Source organism: Tachypleus tridentatus, chromosome 9, assembly GCF_004210375.1.
Source record: "Tachypleus tridentatus isolate NWPU-2018 chromosome 9, ASM421037v1, whole genome shotgun sequence".
In the NCBI taxonomy this organism is placed as follows: Eukaryota; Metazoa; Arthropoda; class Merostomata; order Xiphosura; family Limulidae; genus Tachypleus; species Tachypleus tridentatus.
Window position 1 is genome coordinate 74,499,675 of NC_134833.1, and position 22,941 is coordinate 74,522,615.

Below are 22,941 nucleotides of genomic sequence, written 5' to 3' on the forward strand. Positions count from 1 at the left end.
TTTCCTAATTTTTCGTTCTGAAAGTTGTTTGAGAAACTTCAATATAATGAACAGCTCTACTGTATGGCAAAATAATATTGATATGGTTTTAGGTAACCATAGAATCATGTAGTTCGGTTTAATAATAACTGTTCGCAAACAATCGTTGTCATCATAAAGAACCTGTATAACAATGAACGTTTAGTATATTAAAAATACATTATAAAACCATTTGATAAATCATTGTATTTAAGATAGTCCTTTGTCGCAGTAGCTGGTTGTATCAAGAAAATAGTTGAAACGACATTTGATAAATGTTTTCAAACTGAGAATGAAATATGAAAACTTATGCTTGAAAAATGCAGTATTCTAAGGATTCTTATTTCTCACAATGTCATATATATCTATCTTTTTTAACAAGCATGAGTTATTTTAAGAACATTACAATACCATCAGATAATTTTGCTTAGACATATATCTATCCTTAATTACTCAAATAACAATTTCCGAAGCTTTATAACATATCATTCATGCCTCATACAACTGGTCTGTTAAATTCCTCTCTGGAGTAAGTATATTCCGGAGATTGCTTCTTCTCTTTTAACTGCATGTAGTTTGGATAACTTGTACTTTTTAACATAATTATTGAACAAATTAAATGTTCTCATCCTAAATAAATGTGTCTTGATGTTATTCAAAAATGAAATAAACATTAGAGCTTGGAGCAAATGTTAATTGGTAATGTTCGTGAACACTCTTATTAAAAGAATACAAGTGCTATCTCTAAATAAAGCAGAAATGTCTTGCAAGTACTAAAATGTTGGTCTTTTATTTTTTTTTGTTCCTGGGCAGAAAGTGTTATGTCCCAATTGCTTATGCCTAAAGTAAATGGAGAAGATCTATTTTTCTCTTCGAATTTGCTTTTGTGACCTGGGTAATGAAATTTCAAAATTTACCCATTTTTCTAGAACATTCCAGGTAGATTCAGTGCTGAATAGCTGATAAAGAATTTTCTAGAATGTTGTAGAACTTACGAGAATTTTCAAGAACCTTTTAGAAATTTCTAGAACTTTTCATAGTAATATATATAGCAGCTCACCACTCACCACTTCAGGTTAGTTCTAGCTGCCTAAGTGAACACATAGGCCTATCTGATTTTATCAGAGATGGCATCTAGAAACTGCAAGCATTCTCTAGACATATGTTATGTATGTGGCCAATCTATCAAGACAAAAGCCAAAAAGTACTCCGTGACAGCATCTGCCTTAAAGTATGATGAGTATGGCTGGGAGGTTATCGGAGACTTCAAAATTGTGTCATTGCTGATGAGTCTCCAAGGATGCTTTACCAAGTTTCTCTGTTATCTTTGCTTTTGGGACAGCAGGGACATCGCCGCACTACAACAAAAAGCACTGGCCACAACAGACCGAGTTCTATGTGGGGAGGCACATTGTCAAGTGTGAGCCACTAGTGGACCTCCAGAAGGTGTTGTTCCCACCACTACACATAAAACTGGGTCTTATGAAACAATTCATCACAGCTTTTGATAAAGAGCCTGCAGCCTTCAAGTACCTTCGAGACTTCTTCCCTAAGCTGTCTGAGGCAAAAGTCAAATCTGGTGTTCCTGAAAGTCCATATCCATGACGCTCATCTTGATAAATTCAAGGAGGGCATGGGAGCATACTTAGAGAAGCAAGGTGAGCGCTTCCACCAAGACATACTGGACTTTGAACGCCGTTACAAAGGAGCGTATAACGAAAACATGATGGGAGACTATAATTAGGGGCTGATACATGAAAGTGATTTATATTACAGTCTCAAATATCAAAAAACTACTCAATTCTAAACATTTTTATTCATTTTTGTATAACTTCAGTATAAATACATGTAAATTTTGATTCGTATGTTGTTTTATTCAGATCTTATGTAAATAAAAATGTGCAAATTTGCCCGTTTTTACATAGAAAATAGGTGAATTTCTACATTTAATTATCTAGGTCACAAAAGCAAAGTTTGAAGGGAATAATGACCATTTTATGTGCTTTTACAACATAAACAATTAAGAAATAACACATACTATCCAGGAACAAAATGTGTGCTACATAGTGTAGTTTTGATCTGATAGAGGGAAAACAGGTAGCATGAAATCAACACCCGCCGCCAAGCCTGGGATTACTCTAATCGCATTGTGAGATTTCACTGTCACTACTATAACTCACACACTGTCCCAAAGTGCAGAGCGCAATTTTTAAGAAAGGACCGGCCTAAAGTTAATGTATTTAATTATACTCTTATGTATGGTTAGAAACATGTTTATTGGATTGAGTTTGGGAGTTCTTTAAACCGTATAAATCAACCCTTACAAAATTTATATCATGAGTAATATTAAAGCTAATAATAATGGACTAAAAATAAAAATTTATTTGAAACAATTCATCGTATTAATGAAAGAACAATTTGAATTCTTGAAAGACGTATATTTCAACCTACTAAATAATTGCAAATGTAAAATGTGACATATAGCTGAAAGCTTTAATTCATACAAACGATCTTAAATTACCTGATAAATTATTAAGAACACTGGAGTTTTGCACATTTTGGTTAACCCTTTAGGTAGTAAAAGCTTTCAAGTTAGACCATTTATGTTTTTATAAAAATTATAGTATTTCAAAAACAGAACTCGTTAGATGAACTGAACATGTTAACAAACAGAAAACTATTTAACATGCTTGATTTATATGCCCTACAGAACACTTGATGTTATGTCTTAAGTGCCAAACGCCGACAAAACAATACAGACAGTAAAATTTACAATTGTAGTGAGCAATCCGGTAGTTGCATACAAACAAATTACTAACGCTTGGCTTGAAATCTGAATGATATGTTTGTTTTCACGGCGAGATTTCACGGCATATCGATATGCATATATTGAAGCTGTTTAGGTTTTACCTTTCTAAATAATCAACAGCACAAACCACCAAACCTAGGGCAACTAAAACAGGATTTATCCATTATTTTTATAGTGTATCCACGGTTCCCAAATCACTTGTGTTTTTATGGCAATAGAATGTGATAATTTAGGTCCAATAGTCTGGCATGATGTTGACTTTTAAAATAATAAAAAACATCTCTTAAACTATATATATGTGTGTGTACGTGTATTTTTATGTATAATATTCAGTAAAATAATTTCATAGAACTAGGGGATGAAGAAAGATTCACACGTGACTTGCAGTTGTTTGTCCAGAATGAAAACAGTTCCACTGGAGATGAGCAAAAACATCATTTCTGTAGCCCCAGTACTTGAACCACCTTTTCAGGCACTTGACAAGGTATTGTACAGCTTCTGATGTTCTAACGTAGTAGATGTCTAAATTGATAGAGTAGGTTATCCAGAACCAGTAACTTCTCGGCTTGGATCTAGGGCAGTCATCAGAGCTATTTCAGATGTTTACTGAAAAAAGGGGAATTTATTGGTTCGGCAACTACAGTAAAATGATGGCTTTCTCTTCAATCAGAAGATCGTCCTCCATTGGTCTATCTCTTTCTCTCTCAAATATTTCTTGATAATTCCTGGGAAATCTTGAAATCATTCACCAGGATTTCATATTATTTTTATTGTTGCTCTTGTTTCACAACAGATTAAATTCAGAAAATTGGGTGAACTAAAACACATTTAATGGAAGAACTCTAGCTATAAGTTTCAAGAAGTTTGATGTACATAGCCAAAGTCATTCTTAGTTGTAAATAAGTCAGAAAATTAGTCAGTTTTATAAGGCAACAAGTTTAACTGATAGTGTAAACCAAAATGCTTTCTAAATGACGATTTAGACACTGGGTGTTAAAACAAAATTAAGGGCTTAGAGCGCTTGCAACAGACATGTGTTAACACAAGTATAATTTCATACGAAACTGTCTCCTAAGGACATTTGGATGTCCCAGTTCCAATAGCTTTCAGATGATATCGAGAAAACCCACTTGTAGAGAAATATATATGCAAAAACGGCTCGTTTGGGTTGAGAAAATATTTTACATAGAAGAGCGAACAACGTTTCGACCTTCTTCGGTCATCGTCAGGTTCACAAAGCTAACACCGCCCTCTACATTCCGACACTCAGTTACACAACCCCTTCCAAACATGTGGTCGGTCAGCTTCCGGTCAGTTACCTCTTTCTTTGTGAACCTGACGATGACCGAAGAAGGTCGAAACGTTGTTCGCTCTTCTATGTAAAATATTTTCTCAACCCAAACAAGCCGTTTTTGCATATATATTCCAATAGCTTTGTTAGAACCTACACATCAATCAACAATTGCCAGACTCTGTGATGGGTCTTTGCCTAGAGACAAATTCTCCAACAAGCTACCGTACGTGGGAGTTATTACATTATTGCTTGGCTATTACAAACATAGATTGGTTCCGATGGTGAAGGAAGAGACATAAGTGCTAAACTGATGTATGTACATCATTAACTGAAACATATGTATCCAAGCCTTTTTATATATCTTCCGACCATGAGAATCCATTAACAGAAACATAATACCTCTATTTTACTTAGCTTCTTAAACAAGCTTTATAGCCTGGACGGATCAAAAAATGTCACGTAAATGTTAATCGCGCACTTATATTTACACGTTCAGAGTTCAAAATAAAGCTTATTAAAACTGCCATTTGCACGGAAAATAAATCTTATGAAAATATTCAGCTAAAGTTTAAAGTTACGTTATATTTAAATTTGAACAAAAGACATTACTTTTGTTTAGTATGATATGAGAGATTCCATTTTCATATACGATTTTACTCGAATATAACTATATAAATTATTTCAAGATTAACATAGCCTTCACTAACATTAGTGAAAATATTATGTAATACAATATTTTCCCTTAATGTAATGTACCTTTATCTGTTGTTTTCAGAATACCATTGGAAAATATAACATCAAGAATTTTTAGTTTCTAAAAATCAAATACTACCTTTCATAAACAGTAAATAAAACTGTTGCACAAAACCAAACCTTCCCTTGGTGTGAATGAGTTAGTAATCACAATTATTCTTCATGTTGATATCTCAAAATATAAAGATTTTGCTAGCTGCCTAGCAGTTGTGTTCTTTGCGTTTTTACTATGCTCATAATATTTATCAATTCCATATACTAAATTATCGCATGAAAGTACAGTGTGTATAATAGGCTATGTGCATTAACTATGGCAAGTTAAGTCACTCATCGCTGTTTAGTCCTGACAGACATGTTATTCATCACTGTGTTGATGTTTTAGTTAATAAAGTAGATAATTTCACATCATTACGAAACATACAACTATAATTAGAAATCAACTGAAGTAAATTTTGTACTAAAATATGCATATCGTGACTCTATAATTCATGCACTTTATCATATGCATTCAAATGAATTCAAACTAAATGTAATAATCAACCGCAAAACATCTACTGTATTAGAGAGTTTGTAACATCAGTAGTTAAATTATCACTACTGAACCACCATCTATAGATGATATACCCATAACAATCTTCATCACTGTAGAAACAAAAGGCACAATCTGGCAAAAAAAATTACAATTTAATTAATTACAATCCGATTTACCTCTTTTAATGTTTAAGATTCCAGATTCTTCATTATACATCTAGAGGTTATTAAAGGAGACCCTTATTACTCGAAGGTATGGGCTTATTTGTAAGTACTATTTAAATTCACATTTGTATATACATAAGCAGTCTCAGACACTTTTTCGTACTAACATTTATTGATGTTCAGCCTTATAAATTTTCACTTTGTATCTTAGAGAGCGAGGATTAAAAAGCCTTTTCAGGTTGTAGGTTAGTCAGGATTATTATTAATAATTGTCTAGTCGCCCAACTGTCAATGCTCTAGACATTGCGTTTAATATTGCGTCTTAGATGTGCTCATCTAGTGAATATAAAGTAATATGCATTGAATGAATGATGCTTATTTTCATTGTAAAATGTCTGATCACCGAAATATATTACATTGATATTTAACATCACACAACAGATGGAAAAGTAAAAGTCTTATGCGTTTTCAGATAATAATACTTCAACTGCCTAACAGCTTGCAATTGAGCTATTTTTCACACAATGCCTGGCAGACGTTAAATGAAACCACCGCTTACTAATTCAGAAAGACGTCACTTTTCTTTGACCCCTAGTCTCTGCCATTGACAGAGTATTGGCTAACTATTACAAATGTAAGTATGCATTTGAATTGAAATTTCTCATCTGTTTTACTTCAGATATTAAGATATGTATTGTAAGTATCTTCTATTTCATCAGAAGTGTTAAAATAACAGTGCTTTTCTTGTACTCTGATGGGTCATTCTCTCCACTTTTTTTTCAATCCTTGCACGAGTAGTTTACCAATAACACAAGGCTTTAGTTTACCATATTAACCACTTCATACAGTATTTTAGTGGAAAACTTGCCTGAGAAAAAAACAAAGGATTGTCAAGACAGAATTTATTTGCTTCCATGCGACAGGTTGGTGATAAATTTATATCCAGTTTTCCAGAATTGGACCTGTATTCCGAAAACGGCATCAATTAGTTTACCCAGATGTTGATAATGTCATTCTCCAGTAATGGTGTAGTCTTTTAAGTGATGATCCCTTTTTGATCTTTAAAGTTCATTAGATATTTCAGTGATGTATCGTCCAACCTAAAGGTGAAAGTTTTACAATACAGGCAATTGTGTAAATGCCCAAAAAATAATACAGTTGTCAGTATCTCCTCCTTTGTCTTGTAGTGTCTATATTTAGGAACTTTTTCTCACAAAACTAGCAATCACTAGCCTACATTATAATATGTTACACCAAACCTTACACCTGCATTGATACTCTTGTGATTTCACTGTCAGTAGCATCAAATCTGGAGTGAAAAGGAAGTCTTAATTTGGATAATCCAAATCCGTAACAGGAAGAACTGGTCACAGCTTCCATTCCACCTAAACATGTTTCAGATTTATGTAATAAAGACAATGGTGCAGATATTTTCGGAAATTTGGATATCTTATTTTGTCATACACGGAATCTAGTCTCTGAATGCTGTGCTACTCAGAAGATCTGTGAACATTTATTCCATACCATCACTTTGACTGAGAAGTTCCATTTTGTTACATCAATTTCACGTCTGCTTTCCTTATGTACTGAAAAATATTCCTAGATTCTCAGAAACAGGTTAAAAGATGCGGATAAACAACATTGTATATTAAATAGTTATTCTATTTCAGCCCTCTCTGAGTAAGCTTTATCAGTCATTCATAAGTTGTGAGTGTATCGTATAAGTTAACTAATGTCGATTAATAGTAATAAGGTGTGCTTTCTTAATCTAGCTCATCTTATCAATATCCAAGAGCTAGCTGTAACACACTAAGCCAGTGAGCACATTTAGTTGCATCCAAATATTCTTCTCTCTACTGTAGTGTAAAAGTATCATCATTATGTGTCATTGTTTCTATAAACTTAAAGACCACACAAGATTATCTTATAACTTACTTATTTCTGGCAATCACCACTGAAGAAGACCAAGCACTTTCTCTGACAATTTTGTTCTTTGTCCTTCAATATCTTCTTGATGCCAGCATTGCCTACAGTCCTGGTGCTCTAGGATAGTCTGTGCAGTAGTTATTTTATAGGATACGCGTTTTATAGGACCCAGCTATTTTAATTCATAATCACAACATACTAAATTGGGTATTTTTCAAGATAAATTATAATGCATAACATTATCGATAATTTTTGTCTAGCATTCTTCTTATAGTTTAACAATGTACATTACTTTTCTTTTTCGCATAAAGCTACACTAGGGTTATACGCGCAAGAAGTCCTTAATTTAACAGTAAAAGACTGGAATAGAGGTAACTAATCATCATCGCCAACCCTTATGCTACTCTTTTATTAACGAATAGTGGAATTAACTATCATATTATAACGCCCCTTCCGGTATGGTTGGTTCGAAAAGGATTCTAACTCGCGAGTCGTTATCCTTAACCATCTGGCCATACCGGTTCATTTCTTTTCAAACACAAAAAGTTATTAATTGAGATTGCAATCATTGTAATAACTAATACACGTTACAGAATGAAGGTCAGAGTATAACAGAATCAGACACTCTTTTGAGTGTCAGTTTATTATCAAAAACAAAACCAGTGTTAAGTTCATTGGCTCATTAGTTTTGAAACTTAATTAAATATCATGGTTTTAATATTTTATTCTTCGTCGAATTTCATAACACACTAGATCTAAACCAAATAGAAAGTTTTTCACCTGCATTTCAGTGATTTTTGTTGTCTGATAGGTTTTTATTGGTCTGTAGCTGTAATGCCTCCTTGAGTTAGATTAATAATATTTTATGTGTTTTAACAAAGAATGGCGCTGTATGACTAGAACAAGTGAAATATCACCTTTTAAAAGAATACATTTTACTTCTATTTATGGAGCAGTTTGTTTGTTTTTTTGAATTTCGCGTAAAGCTACTCCAGGGCTATCTGCACTAGCCGTCTCTAATTTAGCAGTGTAAAACTAGAGGAAAAACAGTTAGTCATTACCACCCACCGCCAACTCTTGGGCTACTCTTTTACCAACGAATAGTGGGATTAAATATCACATAATAACGCCCCCACGGTTGAAAGGGCGAGTATGTTTGGTGGAACGGGATTCGAACCCGCGACCATCGAATTACGAGTCGAACGCTTTAACACATGTGGCCATGCCGGGCCATTTATGGATCATGCACCAACTCTGCTACTTTTAATAGTCATATCAAATATCATTATGTCTATATAAGAGCAATTACCGTTGGAAGAAAAGGAACACCAGACTGTATAAATTTTGAAATAAAACTGTATTTATTTCACCATAGAATTGTAATTTCCTTTTTTTCTTTGGTTAATTCTGTTACTTGTTATTATCCACGTGTTCCCCCCAAAACCTTTTGTTTATTAAGTCAGCTTGTACAGACAACTGATGTACGTGGCGCCAGCTTAGTGCGAGCTGAACGTGAGTATAGAAGTGTAAACAGAAAGTGTTCTTCGATTGGTAAAAGGGCAACTCTTATGATTCAGAGCATCGCAGTTAGAGTGCGCTACCATAAAAATTCCGAAGTCTTGATTGTAACTTTCACAACCAAAATAAAGATCTATTTAGACTTCCACGATATGTTTATAACTAAAACATCTTTTTATCGTAATGACCACTTAAGATATCTATGCCATTTATTTGTTTGTCCAATCACTCGTATTTTATTTCAAACGTTACCAAAGTAATAATATTCAAAAAATACAATGAAGTGTAGACAATTTATTTCGAGATTCACAAAACACAATGATTCCTATGATCTTGACATTAAAACACGAAAAACATTTCAACTGACTAAACGAAAAGGCTGGCAATAAGTTTACGAATGCACAGTGGTAAAATCAGGTGGAACATTGTATAGTTTTACGCTAAAATGAATACATTTGAAATGTATTTGAGAGTTTTAATATAATGAAATTAAACATTCACCTCTAAAAAATTTACCTCGGAAAGATATGTCATATAACCGATTGTATGAACTGTTAGGCATATTGTACATAATAGGTAAGGGAACTCAGTTGTTCTTAGCTAGCAGTTTGAGCAATAGAAGAAGATGTAAATGATGAAATGATTGATAGTGAAACATGCCAAAATATCAACGAGTAGAGTATTGATATTTTCATTATGTGGAAAGTGATGGGTCGGCTACAAACAAGTTAAATAAATCAAGTCATTGCAGAATGGCTGCAATTCTTACAAAATTTATTTAGCAAGTCGTAAACTCGCTTTCATATCACCCATATAGTAGTTATTTAGATATCTGAACAGATAAGGCCCTTGTCGAAAATCCCGCAAGATGACCGTTACTTGTCAGTATTTAACTGGGAATCTCAGTTAAATCAACAACACAGAACAGGAACTGAAGGACAAATTAGAAAGCAAACTATTAGAAAGGGACTTCATGGCGTTGATTTTTATGCCAAATGACCAATGGTGTACATTCGTCTAAACTATCGCCAAAAATAAGGATGTCTTCATTAATGTAACGAACATGTAGATTGATCAAAGAACATATGGGCGAAGTCTCGTTCACAGACATGTCACGTTTCACCCTGCAGCCACATACAAGATTAGTCAGGGCCATATTCAACTACATTTTATTGGTGGTATAATAATCAGGACAAAACATGTATTGGACGCACACCGATTTATATATGCTATATTGCTCTATGGAAGTCATAGATATAGGGATGCAGTCGTACTATAATAAATGTTGCCATATGTAATTGTAGTCGGTCAGGACCTTTCTCTTGTGACACAACCCCCTATGTGTTCATTTGCTTAGAAGTTTCTTGGGTAAACAGGATATTGTGTAAATGGACTAACCCACGAATTTCAATTTGATTGAACATGTATAGAATTCTTAACAACCCGATATTCGTCTATAAATAGTGTTGATGAGCTGGAAACAGCTCTAAGGAAGAAGTTGGCCATACTAACGCAGTAATTAAATTATTCGTTCAGTACAATCATTCCACATCGATGTACCACTTGTAGTAATGTCTAAGATAATCATGATTAATGCAAAGCTTATAGCACCAATTGCACATTTTTGGGCACGTTTCCCAACTGAAAACGTTTCAGAAAATTATATCAGATTACGTGAGTGGTCCTCTGACTCTTACATAAAATTGGCTCAGAGGGGTAATTGCATCACTTAATAAAGAAAAGTTCGACTAATCTACACATTTTTTAGACAGTTTATTTCATGACATAAGTTCTTACCGTATGTAAGATATTCTTCATATATCAAAGAAAATCCCCTGTCCCGAAACTTTATGAACATCTTCATAAGGTATGCTGTGCATAAACTAGCAGCCCTTAATATTTAAATTTGTAATTATCTACTGCAACTAACTAAAAATGTAAATGAAAAATGTTTAGCCACGACATAACAGCTCATAAAATGGTTCGGAGCTGTTTTTTTCATGTACTAACGTTTAGCTCGTAGCCCCATCTCTTGACCAATTTGAGATATAATTACAAACGCGGCTATTGAGGGTTCTCTCTTGTTTTTATCAGCAGCCATATTTGACAAAACAAGTATAAACTATAAGTTGTAGAAATTTACATATTGAATGCAGTATTGTGGATTGCTTAACTTCCCCGAAACTTTTTGTTTTGAATATTTTTTCAAAAGGTCAGCAAATATTTTTTAAAAGTGTATTGTCATTTCAGTAAATTGTTGGCATAGTGACTTCGTTTTTTTTTTTAAGAGTCACCCGCTAGGACAGTGGTAAGTCTTCGGATCTAGATCGCTGAAATCGGGGGTGCGATCTCTCTCGGTGAACACAGCAGTCAGTCCGAAACACACATATACACTCGTTTTTAAAGCATTACAAAACACGTATTACTTATCTAACATGAATATTATAAGATTTAAAGTTTGACCTTTACGGTGTCGGATTAAAATCTCATCACCTTTTACTAATACATACAAGCCTTAGGTTCCAGGTGCTGCCTGAATCATTAGGGTCTCTGATCCATTTATTAAGCCCAGTATGTACGTACGGTGTCATTTAAGTGAACAAAGAAACAATCGTGAGATATATACATAGAATATCTCAGTGATATTAAAATGTTTATGAACAATATTACGAACAACCAGGAACCTTGTACATCCACACTGAGAGAAAAAGTGAAGCATGAAATCCAATCTTTTGTTTTTTGAATAATTTATTAATTTCCTTCATACACTATTGCAGTAAAATCGAATGTCCTCTTATCCTGTTATATTCAGAAAATAGAACAAAAAAGCCTTTTATCATATTAGTAACTGGATAATACTATAAAATTATGTATCACCTTTTACCTTTCTTTTCTTTTGCGATAAATAAGCTAAGAAGTCATAAGGTAACCTTTCCATTACAAGAATCATTTTAGTACCCTTCTCTGACCCTTCTTTAATTAGATAACATCCCTTTTTTTTTAGATAAGGAGACCTAAACTGCAAACCATGTTTCGGTAATAGAAACCCGATATGTTCAGGTAGTCAGGGAGCTTGACCCAAAAACTGAGAGTCGCGAGTTCGAATTCCATCCATCCAAATATGCTCAACCTTCCAACATTGGGGCATTATAATCGTCAGTCAATTCCACTATTTGTTGGTACTATAGTAGTCCAAAGGTTGACGGTAAATGGTGATAAATAGCTGCCTTCCCTCTAGTCATACACTAGTAAATTCGTATAGCTTTCAGAAATTCAAAACAAACAAGCCTAATTTATAAGCTCCCCACTAACACAACAATGTGTTTGTGGACTTAAAACGCTAGAACAGGGCTTAACTACCAATGGTGGAGAGGGCACAGATAGCCCATTGTGTAGCTCTGTACTAAACTACAAAAAACAACAACTAGTAATTTGCATAAAGCTATAAATATCTCTTTGTATTCGTAATCAATGTGTCTGTAGGAAAGCTTACAATTCTTTAAACTTTACTTTGAGAGTTTGAGTGCATAATCCACCACCATGCTAAAATAATCACTTAAGTCATTCTATTGTTCTCATCTATAATAAACATGTAACGCAAATTATAAGTACTCAGATACATTACCTTACGCTTACTATAATTAAAATTCATTTACCTGATATCTGTTAAACTTATCAATTGATCTAAAACTTTCTGTTTATCCTTAACATCATCAATACAATTAGAAATATTAAAGAGTTTATTCATTTATTAACTATAATCCTATCAATATCATTAACGTACATAAGAAACAACAAAATACTGATTGATCCATGAGGTACATCAGTAGTGATAAGCGTTCATTTTGATTGGATTCCATTAGTCACGATATTTTTCTTTCTCTCATCCAATCACTTTTCAATCCAATTAACTCGTCTCTACCCGGCGGCCTTTTTATTTTCTTAACTAATCTGAGTAGTACCCAATTAAAACTTTTCTTCAGTATAACTAAACAAAATTCATGTCTTTTCGATTATCAAGATAACACTAACGTCGAAAATAAACGTTAGCAGGTCAATAATAAAGGATTTCCCTTTATTGTTGTTGATTTGTTATATCGTATTACATTAAATGATTTTATAAAGTTTTTCAGCTGTATCTCTAGGTTTTTTCCAAATTTAGAAGCAACACTAATTGGTCAATTCTTATCACCGCTCTTAAAATTAGAAGAAGACAAAACATTAGCAGCCCTTCAATCCTCATGTTCTGCCCACTGGCTATTAACCTGTTAAAATGACTGTGACTCTTTTTGTATTTTAATTGTAAGTTGAGCAAGCAATTTCATTTCTACGTAGTTTACCCTAACCATGAATACCATGTAATGACACGTAATAAACATAAAACGTCCTTAAAATTTACAACGAAAAATATTTTTTTCCCGTATTTACACTTACTATGCTCAAATACGGATGTACTTATTATTTAATGTTGCTTCCTTTCAGAAGGTATACGTTTGCACATTTTTTGTTAATAAGCAGATCATTTTTTGATTTGAAATAAAATAATTATTATTTCCTTTGCGGATGAACCCTTGGAGAAACCGACGAATTATATTTTATTAAGAGGGCGCTGCTGGTTGACGTATCTCTTCAGTGTGATACGACGTGAAACACGCAACATATTCGCGTCGGAGCTACAGAAGGTTGGTCATCAATAGGAATAACCAGAAAGTTGTGCAGTGACTGACGTTATCCCTATAAAGTTCCAGGAAGGTTGACGCCGAAGTTTGTAGTCAGTCCTTCTCCTACAGGACGTGACGGAACTATCGGAAACGACACTACGTCACCTGGTTATCTTTCCTGATATTCGACATAAGCAAATCCTGGTAACAGTGGTTTGTTTTTGAAACGTGCAAGCGTTTATTCCATATCATATATCTAATTTAGCGTGTTTCTACTCTGGTCGTTCTGACTCTCTTTTCTAACTGTTGTATTCAAAAATGAAACCTGTTTGCTATCAAAAAAACTCTGGACCGAGTTCAAGCACAGGTGCTGGTTGAAATGTTTCTGGATCGAAAAATATCAATAAACATTAAATTTTTCATATACATTTATGTCTATTATATGAATTAGGCTCATAACGTCGACAGAACCGAAAACTCATTCGTAGAAATTTATCTGTTGATGACACTTGAAAATGATTGCTTTCGTGTGGCTGATTTTCACCTTTAGGGTCATTGTTATTACTCAAGGTAAGTAATATATATAATTACTTTCATTTTGTTTATATGTATTGGAAAACGTGAAGAGTTTGTGCTGCTTATGAAAATACAACGAAACGCGTGCTTATTGAAGCGCAATTTTCAAAATGTTTTGTAATTACACACACAGGACTCGGCATACTGTTATCAGTGATGTAGTTTCTTAAATTTCCTGAGTTACTGCACTTTCAGACTGATACTGAAATTTTATTACTACATAAGCACGTTTTTATAATTTTTCTTAAATTTTAAATAAAAATGGCAATCGTGTTTTCAGAGATGTTTTACCAGTTTCATTTTACATGTCCATTTGTAGATTAATATCCCTATATTTCAAAATTACTAAAACAATTTCTGCAAGTAAATAGCATGTTCTTGGTCAAAACGTCTTAATAGATCAAATTATGAATTAATGTCATGTGAATTTGTGAAAAGTTAAAGTTACGGGAATCAATTTTTGAGTAATATTTTAAATAAAAACATTCACTGGTTACTTTGAAATTTCAAAATACCATAAATCGTTGTTGCATGCATTATACACCAATCTTTTGTAGCAGTGTTATAACATTTCACATGCATATCATATTGCAGGACTTTTTTTAAATCAAGTTGTTATACGATTAGTAGAGCTTTCGCACATTAAGAATGCAGACAGACGATTGGGTGATTCAATCATTGCTGCTTTCGTGATGAAAATTATCTGAATGTTTCACTTTATGGCGATATTTAAAAAAGTAGACTATACATACATTAGAGATAAAATCATTATTTTATTTTTGACCAACAAACAAAGGAAGAAATTAAACCAACTTAACATTTCACATGATTTCAGCAAATTTTTAATTTCTCCCTATTATGTTAAATATAATGTAATAACGTAAGTCAATTGTGAATCTCGCATGAAATACATGTTGTAGGATAAATTAACATATTTAATTTTTAAATTATATGCTTACGTTCTATTTTATTTTCACTTCTGAGACCAAATAACAGTATTCATACGTTCACTTTCCCCCCTTAGGTTCGAAGTTTTCAACGTCTGTATGTTTTTGAATAAAGAAAAGGGGGATTGGGAAGTCGCAAATAAATCAACAGTCTGCATTTAAGTTCTTACGAACAGAATTCGGAAAACTTTTTCAATCTGATTTCTCAGGGCAAGTGATTCAGATAAAGTAATGTATTTAATAAATATTTCAACTTCTATGGCTTGACACACCCGAGTACTATTGGCATTTAATGATTTTTTTTTTATATCTGCAACTCTTTACACCATACTTACGTATTCTAGGTATTTAATGATTTTTAGCATCTATATATCTTTACACCCACTTACTGTTGATAATTAATAACAACAGTAATTAATTGAAACAAGACGGAAAATTACGATTTTTTCAATTTTTTGCGTTTAATTTCTGAAAATCCAAAAATTACTCACAAATTAATATATGATATGACCGCCTTTATTTTTTAGAAGATCATTAATCGGCTTTGGCCTCGAGTCCACGAGTTTACTGCAATCTTTACTAATTTTTGGATCGCGGTACCGCACCTCAATTATGGCCTCAATTAGCTTATCTTTCGTAGTACAGTCTTTTCCCTGAAGTCTTTCTTTACAAATCGCCCAAAGCTTTTTAATAGGATTTAAGTCCGGAGAGTTTCCAGGCCAGTCCAGCACCTTTATTTGCGTTGTAGTCATAAAATTCTTCACAAGTTTCGATGTGCGGCACGGAGCTAGATCTTGCTGAGAAATGCCAGATCCATCTGGAAATCTTTTTCAATTCTGCAACGACTCTTCTCTGCAAAACTTTGATGTACTGTGGTTCTCGCATCATACCTTCTGCGATATGTAAGCCCTCGACGCCACAGTAGCTGAAAAAGCCTTAAAACATCTTCTTCAAGGGATGCTTTACGAAATGATTGATGTGAGATTCTCAGTTTTTCACCTGGAGATCTGCGAACATGCAGACTTCTTTGACCCTGTACGAAGAAATGAGTCTCGTCACTGAATAACACCTTCCTCCATTGTTCTTGCGTCCAGTTCTTCTTTTTCAGACCCCATTGATACCGTTTTTCTTCATTGAGTTGGTAAGAAGTTGTGTTTTGACTGGTCTCCTTGCCCTTCTAACGCAATTTCGAATGACGTAATATTCCTCAAAATTTCGTCATATGTCCCAAAAATAGATCAACCGTACTGCAAAACACAGCTAATGACGCCGTCTGTGTAAGAAAAATGACTATTAAAAGAAATCAGCTGGTCCAGCGAGTCTACACCGGCCGCCATGCTGATAATATTGTAAAATGACCTTTTCTTTCAATTAATTTGCACAAGGGTGTATCTAGAAATTCACACTTGATACATTTGTACAAAGAAAATCTTTATATTTTTATAACCATATATATATAATGCCAAGACCATGTTTCGGTAATACTCTTTACCTTAAGTTGTTTGGGAGGTTAACATTTCATATTGTATTCTAGTACAGGGGTTACTCTTTCTACCAGACAAATGAGATTGAACAACTCTTTTTTTTTTTTTTTTGCTTATAGAAAAATATTAAACAATTTAATGAATATGTTGAATATATCGAGTTATACTGAAAAATATGTGCTTATGCTTTGCTGAAAAATATTCCCTATTATAAAAAGAAGTTTGCCTGATGGCGAAATCTAATTTTAAGTTGCTTCAAACTCCTCTGTTTTTGCTTCTTTTTCATAATTTTGTTTGAATAAAATAACTTACGTTAATGAGAACATGAAAACCTAATTCCTCGCAGACGTCTTACGAACGAATTATTTTCAACGAAAAATATGTACAAATCCAAATTGTGGGGTGTAATAACACATGCATACAATTTGTTTTTATTTCCGACCAACAACATACCCCGAATCGTGTAAATGTTAATCCCTTGGTGTTAAGTTGACAGACTGACATATTAGAAAGAAACAATCAGGACCACACAAGATTTTTATTTGAAGGTGATTTATTTAGGTTCTCACACTTTGTATCGCAAGTTAGATATAGATGGAAATCCATGCAATAGTATAACTGAAGAAAAGGAACTTAGCACAGTGGTAGATAAAGCATTCAAACAATAATTCAGAGGTTAAAATAGATATTTCATTTTAAGAGAAAAATAGATAAGTTCTTGAAAAAGAAAGTTTAGATTTAAATGTTTACTTTTCTCAATATTAAGCGTGCGAGGATAGTTTTAAAGGACCAAATCATTTTTTTTATTTCTGTATGTTTTATACACTTAATAGTTTTTTCTCACTTACTTGATAAGGCCAGAATAAATTTGCTTCAACTGACAACTTGGGGAATAACTGGAGAGAATGTTTGTACAGAGAAGTAATAATTTAATCTTGAATTTCTTTTCACGTGTATGTGTGTATAACTAAAATTATAATTATCTGAGTCAAAATACTAAACTTGCAGAGGTAATTACACAATAAAATATGTTATAAAGACTGCTTTAAAGCGGATTACAGGTAAGGTAACTGGAGTTGATTGGGATCTTCTTATTTGGGTTTCCAGTTTTCAGTTTTATTAGGTATTCAAGTCTTATTTGTATTTACACTAGTTTTATTGGAACAGTTGAGAGAGATAATCATAAACATAAATTTGTGTTAGAAGGAATGATCTTAGCCATATTGAATTCCAAATAAAGGCAATGGTTAGGTAGGTTTCTCAATGCTGCTAAGATAAACCCTTTTCACCTAAAGGGATCTCTTTGCGTATTTAGCACATTATGTTTCGCCGAGATCAGATATGTTTGAGTGACAGAATAATCTTTAATTTACGTTAATAAAATAATCATTGATATGAAATGTGCAAATATGTGTGTATGTATATATTATATTACAATTACATTATGTCAAGCCGAGATTCATAGTTTAATAGTTTAACAATGGTATGTATTTCCTGTAAAATGTTTGGAAGATTTCAACTGCTCTTTTGATTAGATAACCAAGACGGTTGCATGTGATGTTTTGTTGAAAACTTGTAGTACACACGACATTGGACTTTGAATAAAGAGTAAATAAATATTTGATATTTTATGTAATTTGTAAAGAGCAAAAGATTTACAAAATAAAACCACAGTTTGTTGTTGGTCAGTGAGATCATTCTGAAACGTTTTAAAAAATGCAATAACTGTTATAGATTTTATTTTATTGGATTTCTTCCGTGCCGAATAAGCATGCCCTAATGGTTAGTAGGTAGGATTAAAAATAAAATAAATTTATATATCGAATCAGAAAGTGTTGAAAACTTTCCGCACTTTTAAATATGGTCGCTTTTCGTTTGGTCAGAAGTTCTAACTTTGGTATGACTTAGTTAAAATCTTGGAATATATGACTAAACGGACTAGGTCATGTATTGTATATGTCGTAGGATAAAATTATTGATGTATTTGCTACTAAAATCTTCCGGCGAAACGAAAGTATTATAGCTTGTTCTCTTTAATATTATAATGTACAAGATGAAGGTTCGTATTATGACTTGTAATTAGCATGCTCGAGTCATTAGTATTCTTCCTATAATTCTATTTTCACAAACGAAGAAAAATTAAGTTATTGTACTACGAATCTTTTAAATAGTAATCTGGAGGAATCTACCCAAAAAGATGGGTTTATCTCCTTAACTAAAATGTTATTGATAGTGGAGGTGTCTAACATCTTAATGAACTACCCAACGTGGGTTAAACCATTTTTACACAGGAATGACGGGAAATTTCTCACAAAAGGTTTTGAGACTGCGTGAAAAATTAAATCTTATATTCACTTTCACAAAAAGTGCCTGACGATGTACATGTACAAACGCACGTAAAGATAACACGTGCGTTTGTAAACTGTGTAAAAGACGTGTGATTTTCTTGAAGCGTAATTACGTTTATATTGTCTGCAAGAACTCATGCAATTGGAAACTGTCCATTACAAAATAATTATATTATAAAGAAACTGTGGTTTAGGTTTGTGTAATTTCTATGTACCAAAACGTCATTGTGCAAGCTTCGTAATATTCAAGCTTTTCTTTAACTGTATAATGTAGTATTACATCTAAACATAATCATTTACTGTGTTAGAATTGTTGGCAGTTACGAGCTAGAGGAGCTTTAAGCACTGGGCAAAGCAAAGAGTCTCTAGTTATGAAATCTTGTCGTCATATGATTGCCAATATACTATCCAGGTAGCTGACACCATACATAATTTCGAACCAAGAGAAGGCAATCAGTCGTCAGTAGCCTAGTGCTATTATATAAAATTATATAAATGTGTGTATGTAATATTTATTTGTTTATTTCCGTTTTATTTTGCTAATTATTATTATGCATCATTTACACCAGGTTCCTAATATAAATATTAAAAAATGGGTATTATACAGTAGAGCAAAAGTAACATTTGTAAACAATTTTAATGAAACTCCATCTTCAGTTGAAACATCGAAGAAGTGACTTGCCACACAGCATGAAGCACGTTATTTGGAACTATAAAATTCTAGTTCCTGGATTGACTTCAGCCACGTTCGTAATAATATATACACTTTCAACTCTAGAAAATTTAGCCGGTCATGAACATGTACAAAACTTAACCTGTCTCGCTCTATTCATTCTGTCTCGCTAAACCAAAACCAACAGATCGATCGTTAACCTTAGTGATGCAGAACTAACTGAAATCTGCAAAAATGCTTTACCTAAAGGCCTAAACTTCTGCTTGTTAACACTCAAGTTAAGAGTTAGTGATCACCTTTACCCTTTCTGAAACTCGCCTTAAAAAGTACTAGCACTCTTGATGTTGATAATATTATTAAAACTAGGATAAAAACTTTACCTTATCATCTTTCTATAACTGTCACAAGACTCCCTTCCTTCTCTATCCAAAGACCCGGCATGGCCAAGGGTGTTAAAGCGTGCGACTCGTAATCTGAGGATCACGGGTTCGCATCCCCGTCACGCAAAACATGCTCGCCCTTTCAGCCGTGGGGGTGTTATAAAATGACGGTCAATCCCATTATTCGTTCGTAAAAGAGTAGCCTAAAAGTTGGCGGTGGGTGGTGATGACTAGCTGCCTTCCCTCTTGTCTTACACTGCTAAGTGAGGGACGGCTAGCACAGATAGCCCTCGAGTAGCTTTGTGCGAAATTCAAAACAAACAAACAAATTCTCTGCCCAAAGAAAAATTCTTCGTTCTTCAGGAACTATCTTACAGCTATCCAACCGAATGAGTGCTGAACTTGTAATTCTGAAGAAACGGGATTATATTGACAAAATCAGAAATTCAAGACAATAACAAGTTTAAGCCTTGAAATACAAATCTTGTTAACCATCCAACATAAAGAAAAACTGCAACGTGTAGATAGAAACTTAAGACAACAACAAATTATTTCTGATAATATATTCAGTGAACTGTATCCTTCAGGTTCCTCCCACATTATTATATTTGGGATTCCCAAAATTCATAAATACAGGTCCCCACTCAGACCTATTCTTTCCAATATCAACTCCTATAGTTATATACTTGGTAACTTCCTGGTATCTGTTTTAAACTGTCTAACAACTAATGCTTATGCATTCCTTTTCTTTCTCAAGGGAAGTTTCTTTATTTCTAGACTCGAACCAATGTATTATGGCAAACTTAGCATTGAATATATTTTCTACTAAAATCTACCTTGAACTATCTTCCAGTAACGACAACTTCCACAGCTACTTAACTTAGCTTTAAAAGAAAACCGCTTTGTCTTTAACGGTCAATGGTGTGGCCAGACAGGTGGCGTTGAGAGGGGTTCATCGCTAGGACCCTCACTAGCTAATATCTTTCTTTGTCACCATGAGCACACGTGACTAAACAAGTGTCTTTCTGACCTCACACCCTCGCTCTACAAAAGGTATGTAGATGATGTAATTTTACTTATCCGTAATCGTAAACACGACGTATTTCTTAACCACATAAACTCTGAACACCATAACATAAAATTCATTTAGGAAACTGAAAACCAAAACTTTTTTTTACATAAGACTTATTTTATTCTCATTACCACAGCTAAGAGTTGATCCATACTTTTCACTGCTGTAATAATTTTTGATTTTACATAATATTTTCATTGCAGGCTTCAATTTCTATGATTAAAATAGTAATGTTAAAGTTCAATGCTTTGTTCAAAACACTTATACTAGTTCTAAAATTCCATTTTCAATATTCTCAATACCTATGTATATTTATAGTGAAATTAGATAATTTATATCTAAATGAAGTTATATCAATAAATAAAATCATGATGAAGGACAGCGTTAAAAACAACAAATCCCAACCTCTGATTAATTATAACCATAACATATTCAAACCATAAACCAAAACATATTAACATGATTTTTTTTAACTTTGCTGCACATTAAAAAACAAAAGCTTGTACCCTAGGATCCTTTTTTTTTTAAATGTGCAGCGTATTTAATTTTTTCGAAATTTCATATTAACGTGTTTTGGTTTATGGCTTGAATAGTTTATGGTTATAATATATACATATATGTACTTGATGGTGCAAGTTGTATAATACAATTCTCAGTAGAAGTAATGTACACATCAGGATGCTTTGAAGTTCCGTGGGAAATGTGCAAGCCATAAATGCTGTTATAAGGGAACCCTGAAGTGGTAAGACAAAATTATTCATAGTTTATTTAAAATGTATGAATGGTTATTGTCAAACACTACTTTGGGTAACAATTTTTGATAATAAATTGGTCCTATTGACTCTCGTTACATATTTAAAAAGCTGCAAATAGAATAAATATTTGTGTTTTTAATATTTATCATCAATAATTAAACTTATGTGATTATTTGTTTCTTTTTACATCGACTCGGATGTGTTCTTGTTTTGACATTAATTTGGTAAACACATGTCGATCAGTTTATATTAAAACTACTTTTAACTGCATTATACGTTAATAATTATATGAAACAACAAGCTTATTAATTAGAATAAATGTAGTTATTATAACGACTTTTGGATTGTAGAAACGCTAATGATAATGGTTTTTCTAGTACCAGTAGTTCAACTGTCTGCTGTATTATTAGTGCAGAATTTTATTGAATGATTTTTCTCTGGTTTTCTTTATCAAAGTATGTGATTTTTTAAATGTATTGTTGCGGTTTGTGAAGTGCGAGCTTTCTTTTGACCTCAGCTGTATATTTTTCAGGTGAATTGCCTTGCATGTTGGCTTTTTAACTCATTATTAAAGTAGACATTTATTATATTTGAAGTCTAACGACATATACTTTCTTGGAATACAGTTGTTTCATCTTTTTGTTTACCTACTAGGTTTTCTCTCTCTAATTTAGGAGGGTGGTAAACCTTTTGCTACAGTACATTAGCATCTAGTTTTAAAATATATATATATATATATATATATATTTAGAATAATTGATTTTGTATACTATAATTCATGTTTGTAACGTACATTCACCCAATACGTACATTTGTTGGTTTACACAATGTAACATTTAGCTAAAACTACTGTTGGCATTCTGCAAAGGTTTTGTCACAGCAAGAAAAAGAATTAAAAGTGCGTTCCTGGTGAGCGTATAATTTGTCAAATAGATTTTTCCATTACGACTGTCTATGACAAATTATGGCAACTTGTTGATGTGAAATGATTGTTTTGTACACACGTATGAATTTGTAAACGATATATAACA

At 33.1% G+C, this 22,941-nt stretch overlaps 1 protein-coding gene across 2 annotated transcripts in view; it reads left to right on the forward strand.

Annotated features, from left to right (window-relative positions):
• The first annotated feature begins 13,660 nt into the window (after positions 1-13,660).
• LOC143225509 (protein kinase C-binding protein NELL1-like) overlaps positions 13,661-22,941 on the forward strand; it is a 114,360-nt gene continuing 105,079 nt past the window's right edge. For both annotated transcript variants that reach the window (XM_076455089.1, XM_076455084.1), the window contains exon 1: positions 13,661-14,245. Coding sequence is in view for 1 of the 2 variants with exons in the window: in XM_076455084.1 (XP_076311199.1) it covers positions 14,191-14,245 (55 nt within the window). In the remaining variant the exon portion in view is untranslated. The remainder of the gene's footprint in view (positions 14,246-22,941) is intronic.